The 20385-nt window shown below is 53.1% G+C and overlaps 1 protein-coding gene across 1 annotated transcript in view; it reads left to right on the top strand.

Annotated features, from left to right (window-relative positions):
- The first annotated feature begins 266 nt into the window (after window positions 1-266).
- The window catches only part of ARHGEF17 (Rho guanine nucleotide exchange factor 17), a 155003-nt gene continuing 134884 nt past the window's right edge, over window positions 267-20385 (top strand). Inside the window, exon 1 of the mRNA XM_077341209.1 lies at window positions 267-4085. Within this exon, the coding sequence (XP_077197324.1) occupies window positions 696-4085 (3390 nt within the window). The 5' untranslated portion in view covers window positions 267-695. The remainder of the gene's footprint in view (window positions 4086-20385) is intronic.

Below are 20385 nucleotides of genomic sequence, written 5' to 3'. Positions count from 1 at the left end.
ACCCAACCTTGGGTGCTCTCAAGCCCCCCCCTCCCCCCAAAAAAGGCTGGCGAGTGGACGTTCTCCTACAAGAGAAGACCCCCCTCTGGCCAGATCCCAAAACTTGCAGCGCTCGGATGCATTTCCTCCTCCTCCTCCTCCGTTCCTGTTTCTATTTTTTTCTGGAATGGCCAAAGAAATGTTCCCAGACTTTCCTTGCCGAGAGACCACCCCCTTCTTTTGAAAGAAACCCCGCCTCTTGGGGGGGGGAGCTGGAAGTTGATGTGAAATGTTGCTAAAAAAAAAGAAGAAAAGAAGGGGGGGGAGAGAAAAGCAGAGAGAGAGAAAGGGAGAGAAAGGAGAGCGCGAGCGGCGGAGAGAAAGGAGAGCCAAGCGGAGCTTCCGGACAATGCCCGCCGGCCGCCCGCGGACACAATGCCTCGCCTAGGGCTGCCCCCCTCCTCGTGGGGCGGCGGCGGCGGCGGCCAGGGGGGGCCGGATCCTGCCCGGGAAAGTTCTCCTCGCCGGATCGGGGCCTTGCTCTAGAGAGGCGGCGAGGGGGTCCCGTCCGGATTGCCTCCCCCCTTCGCGGCAGGCTCGGAGCGGCGGCGCGGCGGACAAAAGGCCGGCCCTTCCCCGAACTTCGCGCCCGGATGGCCGGCGGCGGCGGCGGCGGAGGCAGCGGCGCGGCGTCCGGGCGGCCGTAGAGGGCGGCCATGGCGGCGGAGGGCGGCAGCCCCCTCCCCCGGCGCCGCGTCTCCTTCCACCGCCCCGACGGCGCGCCCGCCCAGCAGCGCCCGCAGGCCGTCCCGCGGAGAGCGCCCGGCCGCGCCGCCTCCTTCAGCGCCTGCCGCCCCCCCGCCGCCGCCGCCACCCCGGAGCCTCCCCCTCGCTCGCCGCCGTCGGGCCGCCGGGCCGTGCGCAGCGCCTCGCCCTCGGTGCTCCAGCTGTCGCGGCGCTTCTGCGCGGCCGAGGCGGGCCCGGAGCCCCCCGGCGGCAAAGGGCCCGGCGAGGCGCCGTCCGACTGGCCCAGCGTGCCCGCCATGCGCCGCCTCTTCGGCGACAGCGCCCGACGGCAGCCGCGGGAGAAGGACGGCGCCGACGGCGACGGGGCCGGCCACGATCCCTCCAACGCCTCCTCGTCGTCCTGCTCCTCCGAGCGCGGCAAGAGCCCTCCGCCGCCGCCGCCGCCCCGCAGCTGCATCCCCTTCCGCACGCACCGGCTGCCCCGCGCCCACGCCGAGCGGACGACGCCACTGTGGACGGAGTCGCATTCCTCGCATAGTTCGCCGCCCCAGCCCGCCGCCCGCTCCTCGCCCGGGCCCGCCGCCGCCGCGGCCACGGCTCCTGCTGCTGCTGCTGCTGCTGCTGCTTCCCCCGCGGGGAGCCCCGACGGACGGGAAGGGCCGCCACGCGCCCCGGGCGGAGAGGAAGAGCAGGACCGCGTGGCCCCGTGGAGGCGAGAGGCGGGGGCAGATGGGCTAGCGGGCATGGAGTGGCACCGCAAGGCTCAGGAGGAGCTCTCGGGGGACCTGGCCCTGCTGGCCGAGCCCAGGACTAGGCCCTTCTTCGGGGCCAAGAGGCCGGCAGGGGATTCTGCGCCAGCCGTCGCCTTGCCAGGCGAAGCCAGGCTGCTAGGCGGCGTGGAGGGGCATCGGCCGTTTGCCCGGGGCCTTTCGGAGGGCGGAGGTGCCCCGCCGGGGGCCCCCGTGCCTCTGTCGTCTGCTTCCCCTCTTCCTCTGGTGTCCCGGGTGTCCAAGGTCAACATCCCCCCCTTCGTGCCCAGCCCGTGCGGGTCGAGGAGCAGCAGCCGGTATTCCAGCACCGAGACCCTGAAAGAAGAAGACCACTTTGGGACCTCGTGGGCCAGCCCGAGCAGGGCCTTCCAGGGGGTCTTCCGCTCCCCCAGCTTCAGCCAAAGCGAGAGCCTCGCCAGGCTGCAGGCCCAGGTGCGGGCCCGTCCCAAGCTGCCGTCGGGGATCGTCAGGACCAAAGCCGAGCTCCCGGCGTGCGAGGCGCTGCAGCGGTGCGGCGGGGAGGCCTCAGAGGAGCCCAGACACGTGAAGTCCATGTCCAACCCGGACATCGCGGCCGAGACTTTGACCCTCCTCAGCTTCTTGAAGTCCGACCTGTTGGATCTCAAGACCAGGAGGAAGAACGTCCGGTCGAGCGACCGAGAGGAGGCAGCGCCGAGTGGCGGCGGCGGTAGCAGGTATGAAAGCGACCACGCGGCCGGAGCCGGGCGGAATCCGGCGGGCGCAACCCAAAGTGAGGGTCCGTCTTCCACTCGGTGGGCTATGGGCAACCGGCCGACTCTGAAAGACCTCACGGCGACGCTGCGGCGGGCCAAGTCATTTACCTATTCGGATAAACCTCCCCCTCGCCGCCTCTTCTACCAGAGTGCCATGAAGCAAAGCTCCTCTGAACTCCTGCTGGCCACGTGCAGGGACCACGAAGGGGCATTTTCGGACAGCGAGATCGGCCGGGACGTGGACGACGGCGCGCCAGTGGTCATCCAGGACCAGTACATTCAAGAAGCGAGGCAGGTCTTTGAGAAGATCAGTAAGATCGGGGCCCAGAATGACTATAACTTCGGCTTGGACCCGCGGGAGAGCGGGGACTTGAGAGGGGGAAGAGAGGGTGAAAAACCCTTGGGAAAGCCGGAAGGTACCCGTGAACGGAGCTTGGGAAAGACTGGTTCGGAAGGGGACGATTCGTCTGAGAAATCCTTGGAAGAGCTCTCCGGCCGCGAGTCCAGCATGACGGACGAAGGGATCGTAACCGAGCCGGAGACCTGTTCCGCCTATAGGTATCTTGACCCGTCGGTTGTGGCGTGGAGGGCAGCAAACCAACGAGAGAACGAAGCCGGCTTGGCCGAGTTGAAGGGGATGTGTCTCCCGAGTCCCGGGTCCAAAGCAAATCAAGAGACGGACGACGAGGTTGACGAGGCCCTTCCGACGAGGGTACCCCAAGGGCTGACTGAGCCGCCATCGACTCCCGGCGTCCTACGGCGCCGACGGAAATTTCCATCTGTTGGCAATGGGGGCTCCGAATCCAGTAACGGCAGCAACGGGGAATCCAACGGCGAGACCTACCGATCCTTGAGCGACCCCATGCCCCACAGAAAGCGCTCGATCACGGAGGATTCCAAGAATTTCTCCGTCGACAGCAACTTCTTGGGGTCGCTGAATTCCAAGTCGGGCATCCCCGAATCTTCGGCCGTCGCCCTGTCCGAGTGCGCCGGGAGCGCGGCCAGCGACTTGTCGGTCTGCAGCGACGGCGTCGAGGATTACCGCACGGAGATCCAGGACATCGTCAGCCAGCCGGGGGCCATGGACAGAGTGATCGACGAGAAGGGTAACGGCAAGACCATCAAGAAGAAATCCTTCAGCGACCCCAGCCGACGCAGCGAATTTGCCGGCGCTGGTTTCGACGGTCCCGGGGAACCCATCAGCGAGATGGACCAGGTCATCCCTCCGTCCAGCAGCGAGCCCATCCTCTCGGAACGAGACCCGGCAATGGGCAAGGACCAGGATGCGACGAAGCGGTGCTCGCAGTCCGAGCGTCTCCTGACGGCCTCGCCGGAAGGTGACATGCTGGAGGCGGCCATGAACTACGGCTTTGACCCCAAGCTGGCGGAAGTCCTCTCTCCTAGGATAGTCCGCCGGACTTCCAAGAAGCGCACCAACAGGGTCAACGGACAAGAGAGCCGAAAAGACGAGGCCGCCCCTTACGCCACCGCTGCTGTCCCTACCCCGCTAGGGACCGCAAGGCCGGCCTCCAAGCACGTCCGCCACACCAGCGAGCCTGCCACCTTTGTCCCTCTCTCCGAGGTCAACCTGCCCGCTTCTTTCGCCCTGACCGCCCACGCCGCCCCACCGGAATCCTCCCGCCTGCCCGCAAAACCCTACCCGGTTCTCCAGGCGCCATCCTTGGAGGACGTCACTAAGCACTACATGTTGACCCTCCGTTCGGGGGAACCGTCCCCCACGAACAGTGTGGATATGCCCAGATCGTCACCTGTCACCCCAACCACCTCAGAGCCTCGGTTGCCACGGTGTCTGAAGCATCACGAAGAGCCAAGCGCCAAGAGCAAGCCTCAAGTGGTGAGTACACCGTTTTCTGTTCTGATATCTTCTGCGGTACCTTCTTGAGAGATGCACTTCTAGGATCCCCTGGCTTCAGTAGGCTTAGAAGGGTGTGGGAGAGAGCTGTCAATCAGCACTGTAATACCATGTAGTGCCTCCAGTCCAGGCGTGGTCAAGCTGTGGCTCTCCAGATGTCCATGGACTACAGCGACCATGAGCCCCTGCCGGCAGGGGCTCATGGTCATTGTAGTCCATGGGCATCTGGAGAGCCACAGTTTGGCCAACCCTGCTCTAGTTTAAGTCCATCGAGGATGGTATTAACTGGCCACAGGGCAGCTATGTTGATAAGCTGGAAGAATTGAGGTTCAGATGTGTCTCCCTTTGTCAATTGGAAGCATCGTTCAAACTTACTGGTACCGTCTGGCCTGGCCTGAAGGTCACGCCCTTTCAACTGTTGGCTGGTTGTCATTCATTGTTTTGCATTTGCCAAATTGATTTAGCGCATGTGGCGCAGTACTTGGGCCTGCACAGCATTTTAGGGGAAAGTATGTCCATCCTTGTGATTGTTATGTAGAGAGAATTCAATCTGTAATGTTTGGCTTATGGGAGTCAGATGGGGGTGGGGGAGGGATGGTCTATATCAGGGGTAGTCAACTTGTGGTCCTCCAGATGTCTATGGACTATAATTCCCATGAGCCCCTGCCAGCTGTTGCTGGCAGGGGCTCATGGGAATTGTAGTCCACGAACATCTGGAGGACCACAGGTTGATTACCCCTCTATATGACACACTAATACCAAGCTGTGGATACTTGTCTTCGGGAAAAGCCCTAGGAGGAAGGGCTGGGGGACTTGGGAACCTTCAGCCTGGCAGAGAGGAGGCTGAGATTGGACAGGATGGCTCTCTTGTAGCATTTGAAAGATTCCCACTTTGTGGAGGGCAGGGAAAGGTTCCTGTGGGCAGCAGGGGACCCGCAGTGATGGCTTTAAATTATGTGTGGAACCATGTCAGCTAGATATTAGGAAGAAATGTTTCACACCCCAAGTCGTTCAGCAGTGGAATGGGCTGTCTAAGGAGGCTGATCGTGCCTTGAGCAGGAGGTGGGACTAGATGGCCTGGAGGGCCCACTTCCCACTCTGGGACTCTATTTTTTTTCCCTTCCGGGTCCTCTTTCAGAAACAAACCAACATCCCTAGAATTAGATAAGGTTCATTAATTGTCAGTGTTATCATAGAATCCTAAAATGGGAAGGGGCCATCCAGGTCATCTAGTCCCACCCCCTGCTCAACGCAGGATCAGCCCTAAGCATCCTAAAGCATCCAAGAAAAGTGTGTATCCAACCTTTGCTTGAAGACTGCCAGGGAGGGGGAGCTCCCCACCTCCTTGAACAGCCCATCCCACCGCTGAACTTCCCGGGGTGTGAAAATTTTCCCCGTGGTATTTACCCGATATCATTCTACACACCGTGTGGTGCAAAAGGAACATTCAGTGCAAAAGAGAAGCGCAGGCAACTTATTTTTCATTTGGGCCGAGGTAGAACAAGTTTGGCCGATGTGAACGGAGCTTACAGTGGTGTGTCGGTTTTGGGTGACCGAAGGAGCAGCCCCCACAACAATAGACTTTTGTCCGGCTTTGTGCTCGTCTTTTCTGAAATTGTCGCCTCGGCCTAGCTCCGTACAAAGAGAGATCTCTGCAAGGGAAGGCCCTCTTTTCCAGAGACCTAGTTTGGCTGTGTCTGAGATGGCTGATTTCAGACTAGCAATGGAGGCTAACCTAGTTAAATGTCCGTCCATTAAAAACAACACCACCACCTTCCCTGCATGTAGAAAGCTAGAAGTGAGGGGAAAGGTTCCTTAGCCTTCCCCCTGATATCCTAGCTTTTTTAAGTGCAGGGATCTTGTATAATTAAGGAATAGACCGTCGTGTGTGGAGTGTAAGCAGGGAGGATGTCTATGACCCCACGAAAACAAACTTACTTTGTGAGACAGGATGCTGGCCTAGATGGACCCTCCCTGGTCAGATCCAGCAGGGCTCTTCTTATGAAGGCCTTAACCCAGGGGTAGTCAAACTGCGGCCCTCCAGATGTCCATGGACTACAATTCCCATGGACTACAATTCGTTTGCTGGCAGTGGCTCATGGGAATTGTAGTCCATGGACATCTGGAGGACCACAGGTTGACTACCCTTGCTGAACTGGATAGAGCATTGATTGCAACTGAGTGCATGCCTTTATTTTTTTATCCTTCGACATTTTCTGTGACCTCTTCTTCCCATCTTCTTGTGTCCCACAAGCAGCCCAATTTTGCCTATTTGAACCTCCCCTTTTGAAAATAGTGACCAATTCAAATGTTTGCACACAGCTTAGGAACCATGATATGCAGTGGGTGGTATTTTGAAAGCTGCTGTTAGAGTCGCCAGATCCTGAAGATGAAACTCAAATGCTTTGGCCACCTCCTGAGAAGGAAGGACTCCCTGGAGAAGAGCCTAATGCTGGGAGCGATCGAGGGCAAAAAAAGAAGGGGGCGACAGAGAATGAGGTGGCTGGATGGAGTCACTGAAGCAGTCGGTGCAAACTTAAATGGACTCCGGGGAATGGTAGAGGACAGGAAGGCCTGGAGGATCTTTGTCCATGGGGTCGCAATGGGTCGGACACGACTTCGCAACTAACAACAACAACAACATTAGAGTCGCCATCCTCCAGGTGGGACCTGGGGATCCCCCAGAATTACAATTTAACTACAGATGACAGACCTGCCCTGATGTGGCTTCCTGGCAGTTGGATCCAGATGTGGACTGCCTCTGGACATGGAGGTTCTGTTTAGTTACCTTGGCTAATAGCCACTGTAAAATAGACCTTTTTCTCCACAAATCTGTCTAATCCCCTTTCAAAGCTTCATGGGACCCCCTCGAGTTTTAGTACGTAGGGCGAAGGAGAGAAAAAAAATCGGACTCTCTGCACCCCACGCTTAATTCTATGAGCCCCTGTCATGTCCCCCTCTTAGTGATATCTTTTTCTACCTGAAAACTCCCAGACTTTTCACCCTTTCCTCAAAGGGAAAGGTTCCCCTAGTTTGCCTCCTTCTGTCTCGCGGTCCTTACTAGAGAAACAGCAAGATTTTGAACCTTGAAATGTGAATGCCGCCCCTGCTTTCTCCATCTCCACAAAGAAGAAGAAGAAGAAGAAGAAGAGTTGGTTCTTAGATGCCGCTTTTCTCCACCCGAAGGAGGCTCAAAGCGGCTTACATTCACCTTCCCTTCCTCTCCGCACAACAGACACCCTGTGGGGTGGGTGAGGCTGAGAGAGCCCTGATATCACTGCCCAGTCAGAACAGCTTTATCAGTGCCGTGGTGAGCCCAAGGTCACCCAGTTGGTTGCATGTGGGGGAGTGCAGAATCGAACCCGGCTTGCCAGATTAGAAGTGCACACTCCTAACCACTACACCAAAGCATTAACTCTCTTGGCCCACTGCAGTGGATTTCGAGCTGGATGAAGAACTTTCCCCTTGCTCTGCAGAGGTTTTTACACTGGTGTCCTTCCTTCTGTGTTTCCATCCTCCTCTCCTCTCCTCCCTGAATTTGTTGTTGTCCCGAGGTCCTGCCCAGTTGCCTCCTTGGCAGACGTGAGTTTTCAAAGGTCATGCCGCTCTTTGCACGTGGGTATCTTGCAGGAGAATGTTTGTTTGGAAGGAATGCATGCTCTTTGGAACCGGCCTCTGTGTTGGCCCACAGAGAAACTCCCCAAACCTTGAGATTCTTTCGTTTTAGCCTGGCTTACAAAAATGCTGAGGAATTTCAAAATAAACTGGGATTTGCAATTTCCTGGCAAGTTTCAAACGTAGGACCCCTCTGCCTTTCTGCCTCTGGCCGTTAGGTTGCAGCCGGTTTATGGCAATCCTGTGAAATTTTCAAGGCAGGGAACATTCAGAGGTTCTGGGCAAGGACCCTGGACTTCCTTGGTGGTCTCCCAGCCAAGTCCTAACCAAGGCTGACCTTGCTTTGCTTCCAAAATCAGACCAGCCTGGTCCACCCAGGTCCACCTATGGCATGCTTTACGTTCTGTGTTGCTGGGATGTTTAGAGAGGTGCTGGATGGGCTCTCATAAAGCCCTATTTATGGAACGCTAGGAGTGCCAAATGTGAAGATCTCTCAACTGCCTTGTAGATCACACACGATTGCACCTCTGAATCAAACCAGCACGTTCCTCTACGGCAGGGGTAGTCAAACTGCAGCCCTCCAGATGTCCATGGACTACAGTTCCCAGGAGCCCCTGCCAGCGAATGCTGGCAGGGGGCTCCTGGGAATTGTAGTCCATGGACATCTGGAGGGCTGCAGTTTGACTACCCCTGCTCTACATGAGCATGGTGCTGGCAGGGGCTCATGGGAATTGCAGTCCATGGACATCTGGCACAGGTTGCCTCCTCCCACACCCCCCCATGTGGTGCCTGGGGCTTGTGCTACAGTTGCCACACCCTTAATATGCCCCTGCATGTGGAATGGCTGCATGGACAGATGGGTGGACGGAAGGTGGGCGAAGGAATCCTTCTGCCAGCAGAAGGCTCCTCATCCAGCAGAGCAGAGTGGTGGGATAACGGCCCTATGTTTTATCTTAGCACTGCTTGGTGTAGTGGTTAGGAGTGTGGACTTCTAATCTGGCATGCCAGGTTTGATTCTGCGCTCCCCCACATGCAGCCAGCTGGGTGACCTTGGGCTCGCCACGGCACTGATAAAACTGTTCTGACCGAGCAGTGATATCAGGGCTCTCTCAGTCTCACCCACCCCACAGGGTGTCTGTTGTGGGGAGAGGAAAGTGAAGGCGACTGTAAGCCGCTTTGAGCCTCCTTCGGATAGGGAAAAGCGGCATATAAGAACCAACTCTTCTTCTTCTTCTTCTTCTTCTTCTTCTTTACTTTCAGAGGCATGAAATCAGGAGAAAAGCAGGGTGCTGTTGGATAGAAACACCTAGTTCTGCACCCTCCTCATGCACGTGAGCTCAGATCAGATCGCATTTAGTCACTGAGGGGATGGAGCCAGTAGGCATCTCTGCAAATGCAGGGGTCTGTGGTTGTTGCCAGTGACGGACCCCTACCACTGTTCTCATGCTGTTTCTGGAGATCCTGTGTCTCTCCATCCCATGGCCCCCCTAACATTTTTGGGCATATTTTAGTCTACAGAGGTACAGGGAGAGTAGAGATCTAGAAGTCTCCTCCATCCACGGTCAAACTCCAAAACATCCGCCCTGAGATCTCAAAGAGAGGACAGACTACGAATCCCATCAATTCAAGTGGGTCGCCATGTTGGTCTGAAGCAGCGGAACAAGGGGCACCTTTTAGACCAGGGGTAGTCAAACTGCGGCCCTCCAGATGTCCATGGACTACATTTCCCAGGAGCGAACGCTGGCAGGGGCTCCTGGGAATTGTAGTCCATGGACATCTGGAGGGCCGCAGTTTGACTACCCCTGTTTTAGACCAACAATTTTTTACTCAAGGTATGAGCTTTCCTGTGCACACTTCTTTGCATCTTGAATAAAAGTTTGTTGGTCTTAAAGGAGCCACTGGACTCTGAATTAGATAATCTTTTTTAAAAAGCCGGGAAAAGGGCAGAAGTCGTCAAATATTAAAACGAACAAGGTTTTGGCTGTATGCCATTGGCTCCAGGCCTTCAAGGTGAGCTCGTTCGGCGTGTTTTACAGGGGAAACCTCCCAAAACATTTCTAATATCTAGCATCCATGAGCATATAAGGCTGGCTTTCCCTCCCTGCTTGGAAGGAGGGGGGAAAGCAGCTGAATAGCATTCACCTCTGAATTCTCTCTTTCTGTCGTTCTGTCTCTCTTGGTACCCAACCCTGCTCTAGCAGAATCAGAATCCTTTCTTGGCATAAAATTGCAAAGCATAAAATGAAAATTTCAAACGGTTTCAGATGTAAAATCTATCGTAAAAGATTTTCATTTAAAATTGCCAGCAAAAACTTTGCTACTTTTATAATAGTTGCTCTGTCCCTCACATTTAGTATCATTTTAATCCAGTGTTTCTCATTAACACAGCTGAATTTCAACTTCTTCAGATGATTAGCTAACGGGCGACGAAATACTTCCAACTTAGGACACACCAGAAGTATATGGTGTGCTCTAGCAGGAGGGGTCGTAGACCTTCAGCTCTGTGGTCCAAAGCAGACTTTCTTGACCTTTTTACCTTTGAGTGGCCCCTGAAACATTCTGCAGGCTTCGAGAAACCCCGGAAGTGATGTCAGAGGGCCACACCCCCTTGCCAGACCCTGGGAAATGACATGTGACAGCCACTCCCACTGGATGTGACATCACCAGGCCACTCCCACTAGATTTGACACCACTCAGCCACTCCCACTGGATGTGACATCACCAGGCCACTCCCACTAGATTTGACACCACTCAGCCACTCCTACTGGATGTGACATCACCAGGCCACTCCCATGGCACAGGAAGTGACAGCGCAGAAATATTTTCAGAGGGTTTGCAAACAGAACTGTACCCGCCCTCTGGGGGCTTGCAGTGGAAACCTCCAGAAAGAGGGCCGGGGCAGGCCTATGCCACGCTGCCCTGTCCTTCTCTGGACCCCAGTCGCTACCACGTGTGATGAACCCTGGCCAGAAAATATATGTGTAGCCAGGGCCCTTCCTCTTCCGACCCCTCTGACCCCATCATTGGCCATCTGGGAAGGGGGGGTCGACATGACCATATAGGATCATATCAAATGATATGCATTAAAATTTTTGTTTAAAGATAAACTCCCACACAATCAGTCAGCCCTTCTGGGGCTGCCACAAAACCCAAGGGTTTCATGAGCAAGTGGCGCATGCTGGCAGGGGCTCATGGGAATTGTAGTCCATGGACATCTGGAGAGCCACAGTTTGGCCAGCTCTGGCATAGGATGAGTCCTCTAGTTGGCGTTAGGTTTGCCAACTCCGGATTGGGAAATTCCTGGAGATTTGGGAGGGGACCCTGGTGAGGGCAGGGCTTGTTGATTTGTTTTATTTAGTGTGTTGATCAATATCGTTTTGTTGATTGCCCCTCTTGGATTAGTCTCTGGGGCAGTGAACAACAATCTAAATATGCATCAACAGTAAAACGGTAAAATTTGCGTTGTCATCATCATCAATAAACCATTATACCAATCATCAATAAGCCATTATGCTAATCATCAATAAACCATTATACCAATCATCAATAAGCCATTATGCTAATCATCAATAAACCATTATACCAATCATCAATAAGCCATTATGCTAATCATCAATAAACCATTATACCAATCATCAATAAGCCATTATGCTAATCATCAATAAACCATCATACCAATCATCAATAAGCCATTATGCTAATCATCAATAAACCATTATACCAATCATCAATAAGCTATTATACTAATCATCAATAAACCATTATACCAATCATCAATAAGCCATTATGCTAATCATCAATAAACCATTATACCAATCATCAATAAGCCATTATGCTAATCATCAATAAACCATTATACCAATCATCAATAAGCCATTATGCTAATCATCAATAAACCATTATACCAATCATCAATAAGCCATTATGCTAATCATCAATAAACCATTATACCAATCATCAATAAGCCATTATGCTAATCATCAATAAACCATCATACCAATCATCAATAAGCCATTATGCTAATCATCAATAAACCATTATACCAATCATCAATAAGCCATTATACTAATCATCAATAAACCATTATACCAATCATCAATAAGCTGACCTACGCTGGCCTGCCCTTATCCTCGATCCGGAAACTGCAACTGGTCCAGAACGCGGCTGCCGGGCTCCTCACAGCAAAACCTCAGAGGTCCCACATCCAGCCCATCCTCCAGCAGCTGTGCTGGTTCCTGGTCGAATTCCGGATCAGGCTTAAGGTGTCGGTGATCACCTTCAAGGCCACATGCGGTCTGGGCCCAGTGTACCTGAGGGACCGCCTCTCTGCCTACACCCCTCCAGAGGAACTGGTTGGCCACCATGCGAGACAGGATGCTGGACTGGGGAGACCACTAATCTGATCCAGCAGGGCTCTTAGGTTCTTATTTGCAAGCGTGGCTCTACAAGAACAGTTATCTGCTAGCGTGGGGCCTTTGGCCTGCGTCCCAGACAGCCTTTATCCCCGTCTCCGCTCCCTGCACGGAACCTGTGAGCAAGCCAGGAGGATTCTGCAGCAACCACCTCTCTTGCTCCGAAATGGCAAGCGTGGGGTGCTGTTTTCCCCCCCTGGGATTGGCACCCCCTCTCAGACCAGCCTGCCACAGGGTGAAGCAGCAAAACGCCCCAGTACGAACGCCACACCCTGAACTTTAGTGTTTTGGGTGCTCACAGTAGAATATGCCGTCCATTCCTACGCAGGCAGTTGTCGGGAGCCAAGCTGCTGGGGGTGGGTGGGTGGGTGGGGGCGGGCAGGCGGCTGGGGCACGGGCCGTAAATGTCAGGAAAACGAAACCGGAGCCTGTTTCTCTCTCTGGAGGAGCAGGGAGTGGGCTGTGCCGTCCTCACTCTGGGAGACAAGCAAGGAAGAATGGGAGGGCTGCTGTCTGGCAGAGAGCACCAATTTCTCCTCTTTCTCCTCTCTGTTTTATTCTTACAACCCTGTGAAGTGGGTTAGGCCAGGGGTAGTCAACCTGTGGCCCTCCAGATGTCCATGGACTACAATTCCCATGAGCCCCTGCCAGCAAACGCTGGCAGGGGCTCATGGGAATTGTAGTCCATGGACATCTGGAGGGCCACAGGTTGACTACCCCTGGGTTAGGCCAAGAATGCGTCTGGCCCAATGTTGTCGCCCAGCAAGGTCCCGTGGCAGAATGGGGATTTGAACCTGGGTCTCCCTGATTGTGGTCCAGCACTTTAGGCGCCACCCCATGCCCCCTTGCGTTGTTCACGGCCCTTTGCAGGACCGAAAGTGCCAATCAGACATAGGTCTACTCTGCCCCAAGGAGATTACAGTTTAAAAATCTCAAACAACAACTGTGGAGTCCTGGCAAACATGCTCCTCAGATGTAATTCTGCTAAAGACTTTAAGCCAACGTGTTGTTTAGTTTCTTCTTTTCTTTCTTTTTTTTGCTTTGAAATACTTCCTGTGCCTCACCGGTGCTCTTCAATAGCCGGATTTCCTGTATTGCTGCCTGCGTTGTTTTTATTAACGGTGCAGCTGCTTGCCTCTCCCGTGGCACGTGCCGGCTTCTGCGGAAGCAAGGAGGCAGCTGTCCGATCTAGGAATAAAGAGCCGGGGATTACTAGAAGGTCATCCAGTCTGACCCCAGACCTAGGTGATGTGATTCTGCAAAAATACCATGAACATAAGTGAGGTGCAGTTGGCTGAGATGTTTTAAGGCAGGTGGACAGCTGTGAACTGAGAAGGGCCTTCCTTGAACCACCGTTTAGAAGAGCTTACCCAGGGATCCATCTTTAAAGTCTCCCTGGCTAAGATGGTTTGCTGTTCTCTGCGCCTGTGCCATGACTCTAGTGTTCCTTGGAGGTCTCCCAACCAATTCATGTGCATGCACACTATAGCAGATCCCAGCTGCCAGATAACAGATTCTTGGCCTTTCGGCTAAGATCAAGGCTGTGTAGATAGCAGACAGCTAACAAACTGTGCATGCACACAGAAGCTCCTACCTTGGATAAAATGTGGTTGGTCTTTAAGGTGCCCCTGGACTCAAACCAGGTGCTTAAGTCATAGAAACGTTGTCAGCAAGCATAAGCTAACATTGATAACTTTATTCTGCTCTGGTTCGGGCTCACTTGGAGTCCTGTGTTCAGTTTTGGGCACCCCAATTGAAGAGGGATGTAGACAAATTGAAACGTGTCCAAAGGAGAGCAACAAAGATGGTGAGGGGTTGGGAGACCAAGACGTAGGAGGAAAGGTTGGGGGAGCTTGATCTGTTTAGCCTGGAGAGGAGACGGCTGAGAGGGGATCTGAGAACCATCTTCAAGTATTTAAAAAGCTGCCATATGGAGGATGGAGCAGAGTTGTTCTCTCTTGCCCTGGAGAGAGGGACCTGATCAATTGGGATGAAATTAATTCAAAAGAAATTCCGTTTAAACCTCCGGAAGAAGTTCCTGACAGTTAGAGCGGTTCCTCAGTGGAACAGGCTTCCTCGGGAGGTGGTGGGTTCTCCTTCTTTGGAGATTTTTAAGCAGAGACCGGATAGCCATCTGACAGAGAGGTTGATTCTGTGAAGGCTCAAGGGGGTGGCAGGTGACAGTGGAGGAGCGAGATGGTTGTGAGTGTCCTGCATAGTGCAGGGGGTTGGACTAGATGACCCAGGAGGTCCCTTCCAACTCTATGATTCTAAACGGAGGAGTCCAAATATTTGCAGGCCAGTCTCTTGAGGAGACTTCCTTAAGATATATCGACACGTTGGGTTGCCTCACTGCTCTTTGACTGCCATGGCTGGTTTCCCTTGGTGCCAGGCAGAGCTCTCATCTCTTGCCAACTGGCTGGAGCAACCAGAGCAGGGGGCCATTACCCCGTTTGAACCTCGGGGCTGCCTGGCTGGCGAGGAGGAAGAGCAGGGGATAGACTCTTCCTTTTAAGGGCAAAGTTTTCCAACTCTCTCTCTGAATATCTCCGCTGCCTTTCAGCTTTTTTTGCACCGTGGCGGCGACTGGACGCCAAGCAGCGTCTGAGCCTTTCCCTTATGATTTATTGTCGGGCGAGGGGGCCAGGAACTGCCGGACGGTGGCCTCCAGATGCCCGCGGGAAGGGTGAGCGGGTGGGAATTTTGGAACCGCGGTGCCAGGAGTCTAGGGCTGGGTTTCACTTGGCACTGCACTCCCAGAACAATGCGCAGAAGAGCGTGGGTAAATTGCCCGCCTTTGTTTGTTTTTATTTATTTTTCCATTTGTAGACCGCTGGTTCTCTAAGGACCCTGCGGCAGTTCACGGGAATAAAACATTATTAAAATACAATAAAACCTTATAGAATCCTCCCTTACAGCCAAGGCAGCAAGCGGTCAGATACCCTTCTAATTACTCCCGATCCTATGCCTCCTTGTTCAGTCCTTTTCCACTGGAAGTGGGTGCCAGATCTAATTGGACCTTGGGTGGGATCCTCAGGTGGAATGCCAGGACTCTGCCCCGGCCCCAACCATACGCCTGGCGGAAGAGCTCTGTCTTGCAGGCCTGGCGGAAAGCTGATAACTCTAGCAGGGCCCTCAGCTTATTCTTAGAATCATAGAATCATAGAGTTAGAAGGGACCTCCTGGGTCATCTAGTCCAACCCCCTGCACTGTGCAGGACACCCACAACCCCATCGCTCATCCACTGTCACCTGCCACCCCCTTGAACCTTCCCAGAATCAGCCTCTCCGTCAGACGGCTCTCCAGCCTCTGTTTAAAATCTCCAAAGATGAAGAACCCACCACCTCCCGAGGAAGCCTGTTCCACTGAGGAACCGCTCTGACTGTCAGGAACGTCTTCCGGATGTTGAGACGGAATTTAGAATCACATAATAATAGAGTTGGAAGGGACCTCCTGGGTCATCTAGTCCAACCCCCTGCACTGTGCAGGACACCCACAACCCCATCGCTCCTCCACTGTCACCTGCCACCCCCTTGAACCTTCACAGAATCAGCCTCTCCGTCAGATGGCTCTCCAGCCTCTGTTTAAAATCTCCAAAGATGAAGAACCCACCACCTCCCGAGGAAGCCTGTTCCACTGAGGAACCGCTCTGACTGTCAGGAACGTCTTCCGGATGTTGAGACGGAATTTAGAATCACATAATAATAGAGTTGGAAGGGACCTCCTGGGTCATCTAGTCCAACCCCCTGCACTGTGCAGAACACCCACAACCCCATTGCTCCTCCACTGTCACCTGCCACCCCCTTGAACCTTCACAGAATCAGCCTCTCCGTCAGATGGCTCTCCAGCCTCTGTTTAAAAATTTCCAAAGATGGAGAACCCACCACCTCCCGAGGAAGCCTGTTCCACTGAGGAACCGCTCTGACTGTCAGGAACGTCTTCCGGATGTTGAGACGGAATTTAGAATCACATAATAATAGAGTTGGAAGGGACCTCCTGGGTCATCTAGTCCAACCTCCTGCACTATGCAGGACACTCCCAACCCTCTCGCTCCTCCACTGTCACCTGCCACCCCCTTGAGCCTTCCCAGAATCAGCCTCTCTGTCAGATGGCTCTCCAGCCAGTTAACATGTTAGTTTACTGCACGAATGGATGGTTGCATAAGACAAAAGCAAAAGATATTCTGGCTCAAGGAAGACTGTGGCTCAGTGGCCGAGTATCTACTTGGCATGAAGGTCAATTCAATCCCCAGCATATTTTAAGTCCACGCAGTTGCCATTTTATTTATTCATTTAGATTTATATACCGCCGCTCCCCAGCAGATCTTGCGGCGGTTACATAATAAAATATTAAAAATACAATAAAACCCCCATGATTTGCCCAATTAAAAGCAAGAGCAATATAACAGGCAGCATTAGGACTTACATTACATTGTTCTCCTCACTTCCATTTTATCTCCACAACAACCACCCTGTGAGGCAAGTTAGGCTGAGAGTGTGTGTGACATAAGAAGAACCCTGCGAGGTAGGTCAGGCCGAGAGAACGACCGGCCCCAAGGAATGACAGCATCATGGCAAGAGGAGGCCAGTCACGAGGGGAGAGGGTTTGGGTGAGGGCGGGAAGGTTTAGTGCCCCGACCCCAACAAAAGCTCTCCCTCGCCCTCTTCCCCTGCCCTGTTTCTGCCAGCTGGTCCTCCCAGGCCTTGTGCTCCTCTTCCAGTCCCATGACTCCCTGCAAGGTCCTTTCAAGGTTATAGGGGGAGGGGGATGATCCCAGCTTGGAAAATATTGAAGACCACTAGCTCAGTTAATATATAACATTCAGGCCCATCCTGCCTGCTGTTGCCTTACTTGACCCTTGGGTTCCCTGCCTGTTCTGTCTTTCCTTCTTTTCCTTATTCATCAAGGTCCCATCTTTCACCCTTCTACCCTTTTTCTTTCTTACCCCCATTGTCCTGCTCCCAGTCGCATCCCTCCTTCCTTCGTTCTCCCATCATATTCCGTAGCCTTGACCAGAGGTGGCCAAACTGTACCTCTGCAGGTGTCCAAGGACTACAATTACCATGAGTCCCTGAGGGCGACAGCAGGGGCTCATGGTAATTTGCGACATTTTGCTCATGGGGATTTGCGATATTGTTACCCGCCACGAGCCGCAAGGGAGTGGCGGGCTATAAATCTAATAATAATAACAATAATAATAATAATAATAATTGTAGTCTGTGGACATCTGGAGAGCTACAGTTGGGCCACCCCTGGCCTAGACTGACTCCTTTCATTTTGACATTCAGCCGTCAGCTATAGCTTTCAATAATAATAATAATAATAATAATAATAATAATAATAATAATAATAATAATAATAATAATAATTTTATAACCTGCCCTTCCCTGTTTGGCTAACATCGTGCTTTAAAAACAGTTCGTAAGGCTTGGAACTTGCTGCTTTTCGCACACACCTGTCCCGTCTTTCCAGTAGGGGTAGAACATGAGGCTTTTCAAAGTCCCCCCCCCCCAGGCTTTTAAACAAAAACCGCAGCCTTTGTCCGCCGTCCGACGCTGGCCCCTTCGCCCTGAGCTGTTACAATGTTTGTGAGCATCCCGTGACCCCGCTCAAGGTCCACTGCCGACCTGAAACTCTCACGGTTCTAAATTAATCAGTCCCATTAGGAAAAACAAAAAGTACTCTGGGATCGCGCTGTTTTCTTCTCCGGCGCGATGATACCGGTTCTTTTTATGGAACTGCCTTTGTGTCCGCTGGCATCCTGCAGGCCCGGTTGGCAGCATTTGAAGTTTGCTGGTCGTAAACCGGCGGCATTTTTAGCACAGAGATTTAAAGCTCTCGACCTTTCCTTGGAGACGGTGTAGTCGTTAGAGGCAGCCGTGGGCTGCACAGGGGGCAGGAGGGGCAGGGAGAGGACGACGCAAAAATATAGTCTTTCCTGTATTTTGCTTCCTGTCGACCCTTTAGATCAGGGCTAGTCAACCTGTGATCACTGCAGATGGGGACTGCAGCAAAGAAATTAAAAGACGCTTGCTCCTGGGGAGGAAAGCTATGGCAAATCTAGACAGCATCCTAAAAAGCAGAGACATAACCCTGCCAACAAAAGTGCATCTAGGCAAGGCTATGGTCTTCCCAGTTGCAATGTATGGCTGTGAAAGTTAGACCATAAGGAAGGCCGAGCGTCAAAGAATTGAGGCTTTTGAACTCTGGTGCTGGAGAAGACTCTGCGAGTCCCTTGGACTGCAAGGCGAGCAAACCGGTCAGTCCTAGAGGAGATCATCCCTGACTGCTCTTTAGAAGGCCAGATCCTGAAGATGAAACTCCAATACTTTGGCCACCTCATGAGAAGGAAGGACTTCCCAGAGGAGAGCCTGATGCTGGGAGCGATCGAGGACAAAAGAAGAAGGGGACAACAGAGAATGAGGTGGCTGGATGGAGTCACTGAAGCAGTCGGTGCAAACTTAAATGGACTCCGGGGAATGGGAGAGGACAGGAAGGCCTGGAGGATCTTTGTCCATGGGGTCGCGATGGGTCGGACACGACTTTGCACCTAACAACAACAACAGTCAACCTGTGGTCCTCCAGATGTCCATGGACTACAATTCCCATGAGCCCCTGCCAGCATTGCTGGCAGGGGCTCATGGGAATTGTAGTCCATGGACATCTGGAGGACCACAGGTTGACTACCCCTGCTTTAGATGACCCTGTTTCCTCCCACCCTTGGGTGCTCCTTTCCCACTGAAGTTCAGGCTGCACACGGCAGCAGGAAACGATTTGCTTAGGACCTCCCCTTTAGATAGGGTTGCCAGCTCCGGGTGGGGGAATTCCTGGAGATTTTTTTTTCGGGGGTGTGTGGAGTGTGGGGAGGGCAGGGTGTGGGAGAGGTCCTGGCGAGTGTAATGCCACATCCTGCATCCTCCGAAGCAGCCGTGTTCTCCAGAGCAACTGATCTCTTCACCTGGAGATGGTTTGGAATTCTGGGAGGTCTCCAGGGACCACCTGGAGGTTGGCTACCCTGCCTCCAGGCCTGTCCCACTTGTGTATAAAGACAGGCGGGGAAACACTGTGAAGAAAGAAACTGGTGCGTTGGGGAGGGGACGGGAACCCCGCATTTGGTTCCTGGATGGATAGATTGATGGATGAATGAATGGATGGATGGATGGATGGATGGATTAAGAGATTTATTTGCTGCCACTCTCAGGCAGACTGGCTCGTGGCCAGCTCTCCTCCAGCCACCGGGAGGTCAGGTTGCCAGATTTATTTATTTATAATTAGATTTATAGGATCGTCCCTTTAGGCCTAGCTTTCTCTGGACGGTGCACAGCAGCTTAAAAACCACACAGTTAACATCAAAATCAGTTTATCCATTAAAATCCATGTTGCAGAACTCCTGGAGATTTGGGAATAGAACCTGGAGACGACAGGGACCTCAGTGGGGCAAAATGCTACCATGTCCCTCTTCCAAAGCACCTGCTTTCTCTAGGGCAGGGGTAGTCAACCTGTGGTCCTCCTGATGTTCGTGGACTACAATTCCCATGAGCCCTGCCAGCAAATGCTAGCAGGGCTCATGGGAATTGTAGTCCATGAGCATCTGGAGGACCACAGGTTGACTACCCCTGATCTAGGGGAATGGATCTCTGTAATTTGGTGATAAACTGTAATCCTGGGGGGGGGTCCCCAGGTCCCACCTGGAGGTTGGCATCCCTAGTCTACTGTCATCCCTCATTGCTCTTAAAAAAAAGCCTCCCATATCTTGTCCCAGGAAAAATGGCCGGGGCAGACCCACATTGAATGAAACGCATCTGTATGGTTGGTTTATGCGCTCATTTCATTGGTTCATGGGCTCATTCCCATTTTCTCCCCAGCTGCACCATGTTGGGGACCGCTGTGTTAGGTGGTCTCAGTCCAAAATGCCATTAATGTATGAAGCTTCAAAACGGCCTTATGCTGAACCAGACCTGTGCTCCACCGCGATCCCTAAGGTCTGATCCTGACAATGGCCCTCCAAGGTCTCAGTCAGAGGTCTTTAAGCAGGTGCCAAAGTCTTGTGTGCCAGAATTCTGTTCTTCTGTATGATTTAGGATCCTGAGAATGCAAGGTTTAATTTAACCCCACCCCAAGTTTCTGGGTCGTGTAACTTGAAAGGGAAGCTTCATAATTACATTTGTACCATAGAGCTGATTCGCTGAGCGCACCAGGCAGTTAAATAACCTTTCGCTCACTTGGAAAAGTGCCCCCGATTAATTGGGTGGCAA

This window comes from Paroedura picta, chromosome 6 (assembly GCF_049243985.1).
Source record: "Paroedura picta isolate Pp20150507F chromosome 6, Ppicta_v3.0, whole genome shotgun sequence".
Taxonomy (NCBI): Eukaryota; Metazoa; Chordata; class Lepidosauria; order Squamata; family Gekkonidae; genus Paroedura; species Paroedura picta.
This window is presented reverse-complemented; position numbering and strand designations above follow the sequence as displayed.